This window comes from Neolamprologus multifasciatus, chromosome 23 (assembly GCF_963576455.1).
Source record: "Neolamprologus multifasciatus chromosome 23, fNeoMul1.2, whole genome shotgun sequence".
Taxonomy (NCBI): Eukaryota; Metazoa; Chordata; class Actinopteri; order Cichliformes; family Cichlidae; genus Neolamprologus; species Neolamprologus multifasciatus.
The window spans coordinates 43356946-43373016 of record NC_140460.1 but is presented as its reverse complement, the minus strand read 5'-3'; the positions used below and the strand labels follow the sequence as shown (position 1 = coordinate 43373016).

Here is a 16071-nt window from a genome sequence, read left to right as displayed (position 1 = left end):
TATATAATGTTAATTTACTATTAAACAAATGACTGACTAAAGTATTTTAGGCTTTACTATGGCTTCAGCCATAGTCCATATCAATCATGTATCATACAAAAATAAAAAATAGCTTCAAATACAGTCATGACAATAACAGAACATGACTTTAAGGACTTAACAACATTACTTCAGTTAGTACACCACCATCTCTGACACATTAGCACTAAGGGAACACTGAATGACCTGGTGGTTTTTGTCCATAAAACTACTCATCTAATATTACCACAAAGTAAAAGATCTCTCAGCAAAATTATGCAACATTTTAGGCTATTGCCCATATCCAGTGAGCTGATTGGGTATGGGCAATGGTACAAAATGGGTAGCTGCTTCAGTGTTTCTGTCAATTTGTGCAGCTCTTGACTCATCAGTAATGTTTCTAGGGTGAGTGCATTTTTAAAACAATTTGTGCAAACTGCACTACAAGGTGGAATGTTTGCAAAATCATGACTACTTCATGATATTTTGTCTCAAGAATTAACCCTATGAATATGTCAGTACCATTAGGATGAAATTATTGTGTCATCAACATTTTAACGTTAGACGTATAATTTTAACAGCCTCTGTAAACTAATATCCTGGCTTGCTCAAGGCTGCCGTTTTCTCTGACAGTTTCAATCAAAATTAGAAATGCTACTCTAGGAGACTGAGAGAACTAATAATGCTGCCTGTTGTGCAGTTAGTTTCCCAAACACGTTATTCATGGTTACATACAATTTTAGACTGATGTGGGCCAAAGCCTACCATAGCCACACATTTGTTGAGTGAAATTGACTTTAAGTGACTTACAGGTTTCTTTGAAAAATACTTTCTTAGATCCAGGTTCTTCCTTTGTGCTGCCATCCTCCTCTCCTCCTCGCAGATCAGGCTTGCTTCTGCTAAAACTAAACAGAGCTCCCTGAAAAGCACAGCCAATCACATTGGCCATATTTGTCACATGACGTAGGACTCCAGTAGAGAACGTAATTTAACCCTTTCTGCACCGCTGGGTGAATGAGACGTTGACAGATCGTTTTTTTCTTACTATCGGGTTTGTTTTTCTTTACTCTAAGAAATCTAATTATTGATGCTGACATGTCCCTTCCATCCATGCCAAATCTACGCCCTTGCCTGAATCCCAGGCTGCTGGGGGATTCCCATGACGCTCTGAGAGTTTCCTCTGGTGTTTATACACCACTCATTTCATTTTGTGTTCTCTCTCATAACTTTTGTTTGTCCTGTTTCTCTGTGCTCTCCTTTTTCTCCAATGGGTCTCTATGATGGCTGCCCTTGCCTGAGCCTTGTTCTCTTGGAGGCTACCTCCTGTTGAAAGGGAGTTTTCCTTCCCACTGTTACCAATTGCCACTCATAGGTGATGATGTGATTTTGGGGTTTCTCTCTAATGCTGTGGAGTCTCTAAATTGAGAGGACTGCAATTGTGAGGTGGTGCAATAAAAATAAAGCTGAACTTATTTAAAGAAACTAAATTCCAATTTTGTCCTTTTTTTGGTTGCACTGATGCTGATGCACACTATTCAATCCATACCTCCTTGCTGATGCCGTGTGTTGTTTCAGGCTCTGACCTGAGGGTGGTGCTGGTGGGTCAGGAGAGAGTGGGGAAGAGCTCAGCAGGAAACACCATCCTGGGAAAGAAGGAGTTTAACTGTAGGATCAGTTTGAGCCCTCTGACTTTGAGCAGTGAGAAGAAACACGTTGATATTGACGATCATAGAGTGTCTGTGGTCGACACCCCCGGACTCTTCAGCACTCGGCTATCTGCAGACGAGGTGAAAGCAGAGCTGGAAAAAGCTCTCCAGCTGAGCTCTCCAGGTCCTCACGTCTTCATCCTCGTCCTCCAGCTCGGAAGATTCACTCCACAGGAGCAGGAAGGACTGAAAGCTCTGCAGAAGATGCTTAGCGCTAATGTCTCCAAACACACCATGTTGCTTTTCACCTACGGAGACCGACTGGAAGACACCGACATGGACATGGAGATGTTCACCAGAGAGGACGGAAACATCCAGCAGCTGCTGCAAAGCTGCAGTGGTGTGTACCACGTATTCAACAACAAGATGGAAAACAGGGATCAGGTTAAAGAGCTGCTGCAGAAGATTGATAAAATCTGTGACAGCGGACAGTCGTACTATGGGAGAAGGCCTCAGTCAGTCTGGGGTTCAGTGCTCAGAACTCTGAGAGAGAACAAGTGGCTAGTGTGTGGTCTGATACCATGTGGTCTGATACTGTGTGGTCTGATACTGGGAGATCGTATAATGCCACCCCAGAAGTGTGTAAGAAAATTCAAGATCTTTGTGGTTACGAGCCTTATGTGGGACAAAGTCATTGTTTTTCAAGACTCAAGTAAGTCTCCAATCTTTATCCTCAATTCTCAAGCCCTAAACTTTGAATTTCTTTCAAGTCTTTTTTAAACAATGTTGCAGGTACATATTAAATGTAAATAATAGATCATGTTTTCTCTTTTTTAATCTGTGTTTATCTCAACACATAATGAAACAAGTGAACTTACAAAATATACACCAAGTAATTCTGAAATTGTACCTCTATAATGTACAGCTCAATGAAACTTAGCTGCAAGAATAGTCACAGAAGAAACATTCAATGAAAAATGCAAAAGCAGAACTTTCTCTTCAGACAAAAAGTGATGAGATCGTACAAAATAAAGAACCATCACAGTAAATTTAGTGCAGTGTGATTAGCATGTCCCGTCTGTCTTATCTAGTCTCTGTGTGAACATGTGTTTGCATGTGTCCAAGTGTGAGTGACAGAGAAAATAAATAAATAAATAAATATGAATTAAACAATGAACATAATGTGCACTTTATGTTATTTCATTGCATTTCCAAAAGACCAATCTGGCCAAAAGTCTGGCAGTCATTTGTGCACGATGAGGCATAGAATGATGCTTGGAGACTCCTGACCAGGCCATTCAGGAAACGGACTTGAGGTGTCAGTTTCTCAAGGTGGTAATTGAGAGACAGCACGGATGGAACAACACTACTGATCGTGACTGTTTTCTCACTATGTGTCAAATCTGTTGCTTCTCTCAAAGGCTTCCAGATGTCTGCTATTTCCTTCAGCAGGTTCCACTCTTGTGCTGTGAATAATAACTCCTTTTGCCCAGCCATTTTGAGAACAGCACAGAGTTGAAGATGTTCACATTGGAGAACTGCCTTCTCTTGTCTCAGTGTTGAATTCAATCTTGTGATCACAGCCGTTGGGATTGCTTTCTGTTCAAATTAAACTTCAAACACATCTATGAATGTTGTGCTTGTGTAAAGTAAAGAGCTGAGCTTAGATAACTTTGAAAGAGAAGTAGATGTCACTTTGGTCTTTGACAAGCCATCTCTCACCACCAGAAACCACCAAAACACTGCAGATGCTGTCTTTGCCGTAGCAGCACCACGACTTAACCTGATCTTCCAAGGTTAAGTCATGCCAGAGCTCTGGGTCATCAAGATGATCATCATCATGTGTCTCACCTTGCTCGGCTTGGAAGCACAGAGTTAATGCTTTCTGCATATTGGCAACATTGTCAATAATAATATAGTTTATTTTTGTATTCGTCACATATAACTTCAAATTTCTCACAGATTCTCTCACCTGTGTGTAAGCCTATGAAGCAGTTTGGACTTCAGCCGTATCCTCTCTGTCTCTTTCTGTATCCAGTGCACAGTGATACCAAAGTAACCCCTCATCCTTCAGTCCAACCAGAAGTCCACAGTGACTGAAACATGATCAGTGTCGCTAGGCTGAGTTTTTAACAAGTTCTCTGTTTTTGATGTAATTTTTCTATGGCGACCGTGGTTCACTGGTTTGATCCCCGGGCTTTCTGTCCTGGTTGTTGTGTCCTTGGGCAAGAAACTTTACCCTACCGCCTACTGGTGTTGGCCAGAGGGGCCGATGGTGCGATATGGCAGCCTCGTCTCTGTCAGTCTGCCCCAGGGCAGCTGTGGCTACAACTGTAGCTGCCTCCACCAGTGTATGAATGTGAGAGTGAATGAATAGTGGCATTGTAAAGCGCTTTGGGTGCCTTGAAAAGCGCTATATAAATCCAATCCATTATTATTATTATTACCAGATTCTATTTGCAGTCAACTACTTTCAGAAACTGCTGAAAACTCTTGTTTTCCACAATAGACAGGGTCAGGTTTCAACCAATATTCAAGTCATTTAAAAATAATGCCTTTGTGAAGGCTTTCTGCTGTGGATGAGTCATGCTGTACTGCCCGGCACGAGTTTCCAGAAGCTGTGATATGGAAGGATGTTGAGGTTTATTTGCTCTTGTTCATCAGATATTCTTCAAATCTGCTGAGGTAAGCATATTGGTCTGATGTTATTAAATCCATTACAACTATTCATGAACTGGATTTGACTTTAAGTTGTTCCTACTAATGCTAAATAAATATATACACTTAAATCCTGAAACGTCTTGATGCATTCTCAATTCTCCAGGAAAGCAAATCTCCAAAAGTTGATTCTGTTCCTCTGGACAAAGCGTTTTGTGGGAGAAACGTTTCATCACTCATCCCAGTGACTTCTTCAGTCTCGGCTGATTGCAGTTTTCCCCAATCTTATAAACAGTACATTTGCATAATGACTGAAACCAGTCCACTGAAGGAACAAAGGGTTGAATTTTGCTGTCACACCGAGACAATTCCCGCTAGTGAAGCTGATCACAGCCACAGAAACAACAGTTCGTAACACCAATATTGCAGAAGTGGAAGCAGAGCAACTACGGACGAAAGTTTTGGCCTGTCTCAGCAATGCAAATCCCCCAGCATCCAACATCACCATGGAGGAGAGGAAGGCACTCACATCACTTAGTGATGACAACAACATTATCATCCTTCCAGCAGACAAGGGTAGGTGCACAGTATTGCTAAACCAGAAAGACTATCATGAGAAAATGTTGTCACTACTCAGTGATGAAAATACTTATGAGCCAATGAAACGAGACCCAGGAAGTGGCTACAGGAAGAGAGTAACATTTCCAAATTTCTGGCTTCAATCCTCAACCCACTGGTGGGCAGCTCTGAACACCATATCCAGAACACCCTGGATTTGGTTGAGAAGGTGAGAGATGTCATTATGGAGGCAGATAAAACCATGGTCTCATACGACATTACATCTCTCTTCACTTGCATCCCAGTCACGGAAGCGTTGGAGGTAGTCCGTAAGACATTACAGGATGACACCAACCTCAGCAACAGGAACACTCTTAGCATTGACCAACTGTGTTTGCTTTTGGAACTGCGTCTTCATTTCAATCCTTTAATTTCTCCTTGTGGGACAATTAAAGGATTATTCTATTCTATTCTATTCTATTCTTGACAGGGGATTTCTTAAAATCACCCCGCAGTTCTTCAGCTGAGACACTTGAGTTAGAAAACACAAACACTGCAGTTGTCTTTACTCGCAAGGACAAGTGACAGAGCGCTCCTACACGTAAGAGACACTCACGGACTTGTGCTCCGTCTGCTTTCTTTATTTATACAACAGGAATTAATACATTCGTTCAGTGACATGAGCATGTGCATATGTGATTGTGTGTGTATGTGTGTGTGTGTGTGTGCAAAGTCACAACTGCTTGTTCAACTTCTTACTATCGCTGTGGAAAGATTCAGATACAAATATCAGAACACGTTTCATAAAGAACAATCAGTTCTAAGCAAGGAAAAGATCATCATGCAGCATTCTATCACAAACAAACTTATATCACTAAAAGCTTATACTGACTACTCAGTACAATTTTCCATTGACAATTCTATTCCACCTATTTCACACACAAGGGTCAGTTCTACAGACAGAAACATGGGTGTGTCATGGGCTCCCCAGTTTCACCCATCGTGGCCAATTTGTACATGGAAGAAGTGGAAAAGAGGGCTTTGCTATCCTACCCTGGAACACCACCAAGCCACTGGTTCAGATATGTGGATGACACCTGGGTGAAAATCAAATCTCAGGATGTACCACAATTCACGAATCACATTAACTCAGTGGACCGACACATCAAATTCCCCAGGGAGGATATGAAAAGTGGCAGGTTAGCCTTCTTAGACTGTGAGATTTCTATCAGTAATGGGGGACATCTAAAAGCTGACATGTACCGTAAACCTACACATACTGATTAGTATTTAAGGTTTGACTCTCATCATCCATTGGAGCACAAACTGGGTGTCTACAGGACGCTACAACACAGAGCGAACACCATCCCCACTGACACAGTGGCCAAGGAGGCAGAAGAACATCAAGAAGGCCCTGAGTAAATGTGGTTATCCCAGCTGGACTTTTGCCAAAGCTGGAAAGGCTCCTAAAGAAAGCTCCAGCCGATCCAGGAGAGAAGGACAACCGCTGCCCAAGAGAAAACTTGTAGTAAGCCCATATGTGTCAGGAGTATCGGAGCAGTTGAGACGCATTTTTTCTAAACACCAGGTTTCTGTGGCTTTTAAACCCCAAAACACGCTGCGCCAAAAATTGGTGACACAAAACCCGACACAAACAGAGTAACATAGTGTACGCTGTTAAGTGCCAGGAGGATTGCCAGGATTTATACATCGGGGAAACCAAACAACCTCTGGTGAAGCGGATGGCACAACACAGAAGAGCCACCTCGTCAGGCCAGGACTCTGCTGTCTATATACACCTACAGGCCAGTGGACACTCTTTCAATGATGAGGATTTACACATCCTGGACAGGGAGGAACGCTGGTTTGAGGGCAGAGTCAAGGATGCCATTTACGTGAAAAGGAAAAGACCATCTCTGAATCAAGTAGGGGGCTTAAGACACATTTTGCGTGGAAACTTTTGCACTTGCAAGAGTTTTTTTTAATGCACGCTTACAGACACAGACATGACGTAGATTGGTTTCTGGGCTAAAGGTGAAAAACAGTTTGCTTTGTCTTTGCTCAGCAAGAAGTAATGCAGAAGGTGTGAAAATAGGCCTGGTCTGAATAGGTCGAGAGGAAAACATCTGGAGACTGAGACAACCATATAGGGCAAATGTGGTAGAGCTTGTAAATGTATGTGCGACTAAAAACAGGAAGTAAGTTGAGTACAGGACGTGCTTGAGATGATCAGATAAGAGAAGAAGAGAGTTTCTTAAAAGACATGGATGATGTTGTCCATAGTGCATCAATAGTGTTTTGCAGTCCTTGTAGTGGAAGGAACGTAACAAAACACTACTACGGGATCAGAACGATGCCACCTTGAAATGAAACCGAAAAAAATATTGAAACAGAAAAAAAATATTGTAACTGAAATAAATGTACTGAAAAATCTTGTATTGAAACTGAAAAAAAAATTGATAGTGAAAAACAATTAATTGAAACTCTAATTTTTTTGTTTTCGCTTACATTTTTTTTTTTAGTTTCAATCCATTTTTGTTCGGTTTCAAACCATTTTTCAGTTTCAATCTGCTGGCACTGTTTTGGCGTCTGGGGGCGGGGATTCCGACCCACATGTATTTGCATACATTATAGATACATTACGGAGGCCACTATTGCTGACCAAGCTGCCATCTTTCTCTCTTCCCATCTTTCAATGGCTGCTTCAATTTCAGCTTGACCCTCTAAACCGCAGGTAAGTAATCATTTTTGTCATCTTTCCTTCCACTGGACTGGACATTAGTTTAGTTTTTTTAGCTACATCTGGTGAAGTTGTGGTAAAATGCTGGTATTAGCTTATTTGTCATAGCAAGCTAGCCTGAAGCTAATATTTGCTAAATTTAGGGATACCCGTGTCTCTTTAGGAGTTGGAGGCTGGTGTTTTAGGAGCGGCACAAGATCTCATCAACAGGCAGTGTTGGGGAGTAACGTAATACGTTACGTATTTAAAATACAAGATATGAGTAAATGTATCCGTTACAGTTACCGTTTAACCCTCTCAGGCTCAAATTAAACTTTTTGTTGCTAATGCACAGCCAAGTCCTGCAGTGGTACTTCGAGTAGAAAAAAAAACCCTCATAAAATATGTATGTGGGGTAATCAGGTTGTTAGTTTTTAACTGTTGCAAATCGTCAATGCCTGCCTCGAGAGGGTTAATAGGTGATATTGAGAATGCAGTTACTTTGTTGAAATAAATTGTCATGGTCCTGGGTCGGTGACCCAGCGCTTTAAGTTGATTATTATCATTTTTCTAGTTTATTCTGATCTTGTATTGGTTGTTGGTGTTTGGTTGTGTTTATCTTCCCTACCTGCGTCTCCCTCGGTGCTCTGTTCATGTCCTCGTGTTGTTATGTAAAACAGTCTGTGTGTTTCCTGTTTTACTTTGTAGGGTTGTGTCTCGTTACTGTCACGGCTGGCGGGGTGAGCCGTGTGGTGTGGAGGAAACGGAGGACCCAAAATGCAGACAGCCGATATGATGATAAGAGTGAGGGTTTAATTTACAGTGTACAAATAACAGAACTGAGGGCAGGACAGAACATAAACCTAAACTGGGTGAGCTAAATAACAAACCGGATCATACAAATGGGGTGGGAGGCAGAGAGACACAGACGAGGAACAGACACCATGAAACACAGACGAGCCGACAACGAACACAGACCGACACCCACTATAAATACACACACCAGGTAATCAGGAAATGGCACACAGGAGGGGACACAGCTGGAACTAATGGACATAACGAGACACAACCCTACAAAGTAAAACAGGAAACACACAGACTGTTTTACATAACAACACGAGGACATGAACAGAGCACCGAGGGAGACGCAGGTAGGGAAGATAAACACAACCAAACACCAACAACCAATACAAGATCAGAATAAACTAGAAAAATGATAATAATCAACTTAAAGCGCTGGGTCACCGACCCAGGACCATGACAGTACCCCCCCTCCAAGGGCTGGCTCCAGACAGCCCAAAACAAAAACAGACAACCAACCAAGGGCGGGCGGCGGGGGCCCAGGACGGAGGGACCACAACCAAACAAAAACAAGCTCCAGCGAACCAAGGGAATCGCCCAAAACAAAAACACACATGCTGGAGTCCAAGAACAAAACACAGTTCAGGAGGCCGACCGTGCACACGGCAGCGACGGGGAAACAGTTCAGGCAGCCGACCGTGCACACGGCAACGGCGGCGACGGGGAAACAGGTCAGGCGGCCGACCGTGCACACGGCAGCGACGGGGAAACAGGTCAGGCAGCCGACCGTGCACACGGCAACGGCGGCGACGGGGAAACAGGTCAGGCGGCCGACCGTGCACACGGCAGCGACGGGGAAACAGTTCAGGCAGCCGACCGTGCACACGGCAACGGCGGCGACGGGGAAACAGGTCAGGCGGCCGACCGTGCACACGGCAGCGACGGGGAAACAGGTCAGGCGGCCGACCGTGCGGACGGCAACGGCGGCGACGGGGAAACAGGTCAGGCGGCCGACCGTGCGGACGGCAATGGCGGCGGCGACACAAGTCCGGAGGCCGGCCACGCGGAAGGTAGCGGCGGCGTTTGGGAGGACGTCCATATCGACGATGACGCCCAACAAGCGGCCTGGCAGATGACCGCCGATGTCGAGGCGGCAGTTTGGGACCTGAAGGTGGCGTGGCCCCCGCAGCACCAGGCGAGGAGGGTGCTGAGGCTGGACCAGGCGAGGAGGGTGCTGAGGCTGGACCAGGCGACGCTGATGCAGAGGCTGGACCAGGCGACGATGAAGCCGGAGCTGGACCAGGCGACGATGAAGCCGGAGCTGGACCAGGCGACGAAGAAGCCGGAGCTGGACCAGGCGACGGCGTGGGTGAAGCTGAGGCTGCAGCTGGCGAGGATGAAGACACGGAGGCTGCAGCTGGCGAGGATGAAGACACGGAGGCTGCAGCTGGCGAGGATGAAGACACGGAGGCTGCAGCTGGCGAGGATGAAGCCGCTGCTGCTGCCGGCGGTGTGGATGAAGCGGCAGCCGGCGAGGATGATGAGGCTGCAGCTGGCGGCTGGACGGGCTCCTCGGGCCCTCCAGCTGACGAGGCAGAAGACTGGACGGGCTCCTCGGGCCCTCCAGCTGACGAGGCAGTAGACTGGACGGGCTCCTCGGGCCCTCCAGCTGACGAGGCAGAAGACGGGACGGGCTCCCCGGGCCCTCCAGCTGACGAGGCAGGAAGCTGGCTGGGTTCTCCTGAACCTCCAGCTGACGAGTCTTGGGGCTGGACGGGCTCCTCGGGCCCGCCAGCGGACGAGTCTTGGGGCTGGACGGGCTCCTCGGGCCCTCCAGCGGACGAGTCTTGGGGCTGGACGGGCTCCTCGGGCCCTCCAGCGGACGAGACAGGCGGCTGGACGGGCACCTCGGGCCCTCCAGCGGACGAGACAGGCGGCTGGACGGGCTCCTCGGGCCCTCCAGCGAGAACAGTCTCAGGACCAGCGGGCACAGGGGCCCCTGGCGGGCGCAGAACAGAACCAGTAGGCGCGGAGACCTCTGGCGGGCGCAGAACAGAACCAGCAGGCGCGGAGACCTCTGGCGGGCGCAGAACAGAACCAGCAGGAGCGGGGGCCTCTGGCAGGAACGGATCAGAACCAGCAGGCGCACGGGCCTCTGGCAGGAACGGATCAGAACCAGCAGGCGCACGGGCCTCTGGCGGGAACAAATCAGAACCAGCAGGCGCACGGGCCTCTGGCGGGCACAGATCAGAACCAGCAGGCACACGGGCCTCTGGCGGGAACGGATCAGAACCAGCAGGCACACGGGCCTCTGGCGGGCACAGATCAGAACCAGCAGGCGCACGGGCCTCTGGCAGGAACAGATCAGAACCAGCAGGCGCACGGGCCTCTGGCGGGCACAGATCAGAACCAGCAGGCGCACGGGCCTCTGGCAGGAACAAATCAGAACCAGCAGGCGCACGGGCCTCTGGCGGGAACAGATCAGAATCAGCAGGCGCACGGGCCTCTGGCGGGAACAGATCAGAACCAGCAGGCGCACAGGCCTCTGGCAGGAACAGATCACAACCAGCAGGCGCACGGGCCTCTGGCAGGGACAGATCAGAACCAGCAGGCGCACGGGCCTCTGGCAAACACAAGGCTGACTGCAGCTGCACAGAGCATTGACTCAGCTCAGGCAGCGACAGCCGGGTGCAGTCCTCAGCTGGCGTCTTTACCTCCAGGGGTCCAGAGTCTGCTGGGGGCTGAAACCCAGCCTCTGGGGAGGCCCTCGAGTGCGTCTCAGTCTCAGAACTGGCCAGCTCTTGAGGGACGTTTTTGTAGTCATTAGGTTTGTCTCTCTGCTTGGGATAAGAAGTTGTTAAACTGTCCTTTATGGGTTGAACTGTTATGGCTTGTGTACCAGAGGAGATGGTGAAGATGATGGCTGAATTGGTGGCTGAGCTGATGAGTCTTCTACCAACTGAGCTATTGACCGGGCTATGGACTGCAACGTAGTTTGTAGTCGGTCTGGCTGTGGTAATGACTGGGCTATGGGTCGTGAGGCTGAATGTGACGGAGGTGACGACTGAGCGGCTAACTGAGCTAGTGGCTGCTGGGCAGCTAACCGAGCTACCGGCTGGGCAGCTGGCTCAAAAAACACAGCCCCGGTATAAACAGTCACAGGTTCAGGCGAAACAGAAAGAGTGCCTTTTCCACTCATCACAGCCGGCAACTCAGAACTCTCGGGGCCCGGCTGTGGCGATGGGCGTCGGCGGCGTGAACGTCGCTTCTTTCTCGAGGATAGCTCCGACCGGCCGGGTAATTCCACATCCGGTGGGCCGGGCCGCAGATCGCCCGGCGGGCATTGCAAAACATTCACCGCCGGGCTGGGTCGGGAAGCGGTAGCAGCTGGAGGGTGAAGGTGAAGTTCGTGGAGTATGAAATTCTGTGCGAGCGGGTGAAGAGAGTCCAGTAGCCAGTGGTGAGCAGAAATAAGCTGCTGTAGCCTGGCTTCTACAGCGCGGTGAAATTCCTCCCCCTCATGTTCCAGCCACAGGTTAACTAACCTTGAAACGGAGTCAATCACTCCCTCCCGAAACTCCTGGGAAGGTGCGGATGCTGCTGGGTCCATGTTTGGTCGGCTCGTACTGTCACGGCTGGCGGGGTGAGCCGTGTGGTGTGGAGGAAACGGAGGACCCAAAATGCAGACAGCCGATATGATGATAAGAGTGAGGGTTTAATTTACAGTGTACAAATAACAGAACTGAGGGCAGGACAGAACATAAACCTAAACTGGGTGAGCTAAATAACAAACCGGATCATACAAATGGGGTGGGAGGCAGAGAGACGAGGACGAGGACCAGGACACCATGAAACACAGACGCGCCGACAACGAACACAGACCGACACCCACTATAAATACACACACCAGGTAATCAGGAAATGGCACACAGGAGGGGACACAGCTGGAACTAATGGACATAACGAGACACAACCCTACAAAGTTAAACAGGAAACACACAGACTGTTTTACATAACAACACGAGGACATGAACAGAGCACCGAGGGAGACGCAGGTAGGGAAGATAAACACAACCAAACACCAACAACCAATACAAGATCAGAATAAACTAGAAAAATGATAATAATCAACTTAAAGCGCTGGGTCACCGACCCAGGACCATGACATAAATGGATTACATGGCGGTATTTTCCTGTTTCATATGTTAGGCTATGGTCTCTCTATTTTTGGTAATTCCACGCCGGTGCAAACCCAAAACCCAAACAAAACACGCAATAAGAGGCTCTAAAAATTATTATACAAAAATTATTTAATATGAAAGCAATAGCAGAGTGTTACAGGCATCGCCCTAAAGCATGCAGCCTGATGGGCAGTGTAGTCCGTGCTGCAGGGAGAATGGACTGCCATACCCGTTATGTGTCTGTGAGCGAGGGAGGGAGAAAAAGGAAAAGTACGAGCTGTCACGGAGCAGAAACGGGAGCTGGAAGCATGTAAATATAATAATAACCACTGCAGCCAAGAAGACTGCCTGACGACCCCAGTTGTAAGTAAGCTATTAAGACTCGACTGTACACCGTGTTCCTGTTTTCCTCCGAAACAATAAGTTCCGTTGGAGCAGCCTTTCAACGCCTCTCTCTGTCTCTGCTAGCAAAGTTGACCCAGACAACAAAGTAAAGCTAGTTTTCAGCTACGAGCCCGACACGAACCCGACGTATTAGCCAGAGGTCCCTTTACTACGGCTCGGAGCCGCTGACCTGTTTTATATACGCGCGGAATAGTTTTCTATACGAGATCGCTGCAAAAAGTGCAGCGTAAGGCTGCACTTTTTGCAGCGATCTCGTATGTCCACCGATGTACACCTACTGTTACTCATTTATATTAAGATTTAAACATGTAGTTGGTGTTGGTATGGAGAGTAGCATTCAGTAATAAATCACACAGCAATAGTACATTCATGTAGTTGTAAAGTATTCAGAATACATTACTTCTATAATCTTTGGTGGAATACATTTTAAAATTAACCTTCCCAACACTGTCAACAGGTTAACACCTCATACCATAGTGCAGCAAAGCAGTCTCATGAGTGCTTGGAAGGACAAGCCCAGAGCCCAGAACAGACAGTGCAGGAGATGACAAGGTAGTAATTGTATGGTGAAAATTATACTTTAGTTATCTTGACTGGCAAAAGAAAATTAAATACAAAATCTGCTTCTCACATATAGGGCATTTTCAAGATTGTTTTTTCAAAACGTCTTCCCTTAATTTCATCACAGCTGTCCTGTGCCAGATGTTCTGTTGACCCACAGTGAGATGCATCATTTCACAAACACCAGAAAGACTGAAACTCATCGCCGGGATCAAGCAGGGCTCGTGGTCTTCACCAGCAGCTCCATCACAAGAAGGATAAACCCAGCATTTCATGAACACTGATGGAGACCTTTGCTTTGTGTAATGTTAGAAGTAGAGCTGGCACGATACCACTTTTTTATGTCCGATACCGATATCATAAATGTGGATATCTGCCGATACCGATATGAATCCGATATAATGTTTTTTAATCAATAAAACTGTTTTTTTAATATCTTGCTGCATTTTGTCTAAGTTCATACTGAAGTTTAAATAAACAACAACACTAAAGCTATTCTGTTATACCTGTATGTAAAAAAACACACAAGCTATGTACAGGCTATGAACAGGATATAAATATGAAATAAAAAACTATACAGAAATCTGAGATATACAGTTAAACAGAAATGTGAACTATGCAAGTTATAAACAGTTGTAGGATTAAAAAATTATCGTATGTACAGAATGATTATTTACACAGAGCTATACAGTAGTGCAGTTAAGAGGCTGTATAAAGTGCTGGTGGTTGTGAGTGGTGGTTCAGTCCATGTTATTATTGTGTGTGTGTAGGTGGTTGTGGGTGTGTGTATGTTCAGTCCATGAGTTTAACGTGGGTCAGATGTCAGGAGGCAGAGTTCAGGAGTCTGACAGCTGTGGGAAAGAAGCTGTTCCGGTACCTGGTGGTCTTAGTCCGGAGGCTCCTGTAGCGCCTCCCAGAGGGCAGGAGGGTGAAGAGTCCATGTGATGGGTGACTGGGGTCTTTGATGATTTCCCCAGCCCTTTTCAGACACCGCTTCCTGTAGATGTCCTTTATGGCAGGAAGTGGTGCTCCGGCGATGCGCTGGGCAGTTTTCACGACCCTCTGCAACGCCTTCCGGTCCGAGGCAGAGCAGTTCCCATACCAGACTGTTATACAGTTGGTCAGGATGCTCTTGGTGCTGCAGCGGTAGAAGATAACCAGGATGTCTGAGGACAGGTGGTTCTTCCTCAGAGTCCTCAGGAAGAAGAGGCGCTGGTGAGCCTTCTTGACCAGCTTGGAGCAGTTGGTCGTCCAGATGAGATCCTCGGAGATGTGGACTCCCAGGAACTTGAAGCTGCTCACATGCTCCACAGCCGTCCCCTTAATGTGGATGGGTGGATGTGGGTCAGCATTCCTCCTGTAGTCCACGATGAGCTCCTTAGTCTTCTCGGTGTTAAGCAGCAGGTTGTTTGTGTCACACTACTCAGCCAGACGATCTACCTCCTCGATGTAGGCGGCCTCATTGTTGTCACTGATGAGGCCAATCACTGTGGTGTCATCTGCAAACTTAATGATGGTGTTGGAACCATCAGCAGGTCTGCAGTCGTGGGTGAAGAGGGAGTAGAGGAAAGGGCTCATCACACAGCCTTGTGGTACACCGGTGTTCATTGTGATTGTAGATGAGCAGCGGTTATCCAGCCGGACATGTTGGGGCCAGTTGGTCAGGAAGTCCAGTAACCATTTGCAGATGAGGGAACTGATGCCCAGGTCTGTCAGTTTCCTGATGAGTTGTGAGGGGTGGATTGTATTGAATGCAGAGCTGAAGTCTATAAACAGCATTCTGGCGTAGGTGTTGTTGTTGTCCAGGTGTGAGAGGACAGAGTGCAGTGCGATGGAGACTGCATCCTCTGTGCTCCTGTTCTGGCGATATTGGTGAGGGTAGGGGTAGGGGCGTTTTCGCTCACGTCTATCGCGTTCGGTGTGAACACACTTTACGGTGTGTTCACACCGAACGCGATGGACGCAAACAAAAACGCCCCAAACGCCCCTAATTTGATGCGTGCACATTCGCGCCTCAATGCGTGTCCAAGAAAAATCCATCGTGCCTCAAAATATCATATTTTGACACGCGTGAACCGGAAATGTGGGAGGAAGTTGTGCCAGACGGTATCTTTGCAAGATGGCAGCTGTCGAGCTAGCGCTTGAAGAGAGTCTCCCTTCTCTATGTACTGTGGAGAGCAGAGCAGCGGCGTAAAAGACGTCCTCGCTGCACCTGGGTCCATCAGGTCCTCCAGAGGCGTGAGCAGTTTGGTGAGTTTCACCATTTGCTCCAGGAGCTGCGCCTGGATGACGGCCGATTCCAGCGATATCACCGTCTTTCACTCGGCCAGTTTGAGGACCTGCTTTCCCGCGTCAGTCCCAGAATCGCCCACCTAGACACCAATTACAGGCGCTCAATCCCACCTGCAGAGCGCCTGTCCATCTTAACTCTAGAAATGTGTTTTGAAGTTTGTTGGTGTTTTGGAGTTTGTACGTGCTTTGTCTCTAGGGGCCACCGCATATATTTATATATAAACATATATAA

General features: G+C 47.4%; 1 protein-coding gene and 1 long non-coding RNA gene across 2 annotated transcripts; both read left to right on the top strand.

Annotated features, from left to right (window-relative positions):
* Positions 1-33: 33 nt before the first annotated feature.
* Positions 34-9118, top strand: LOC146492445 (GTPase IMAP family member 2-like). The gene has a single exon (XM_085152007.1). It carries the CDS (start codon positions 1575-1577, stop codon positions 2442-2444), a length of 870 nt encoding a protein of 289 aa, XP_085008133.1. The 5' UTR covers positions 34-1574; the 3' UTR covers positions 2445-9118.
* A 4126-nt stretch (positions 9119-13244) lies between these two features.
* LOC146492444 (uncharacterized) lies at positions 13245-15177 on the top strand. The gene is made up of 2 exons (XR_014872419.1): positions 13245-13538; positions 13675-15177. It is a non-coding gene; the product is annotated as an uncharacterized LOC146492444 (long non-coding RNA).
* The last annotated feature ends 894 nt before the right edge of the window (positions 15178-16071 follow it).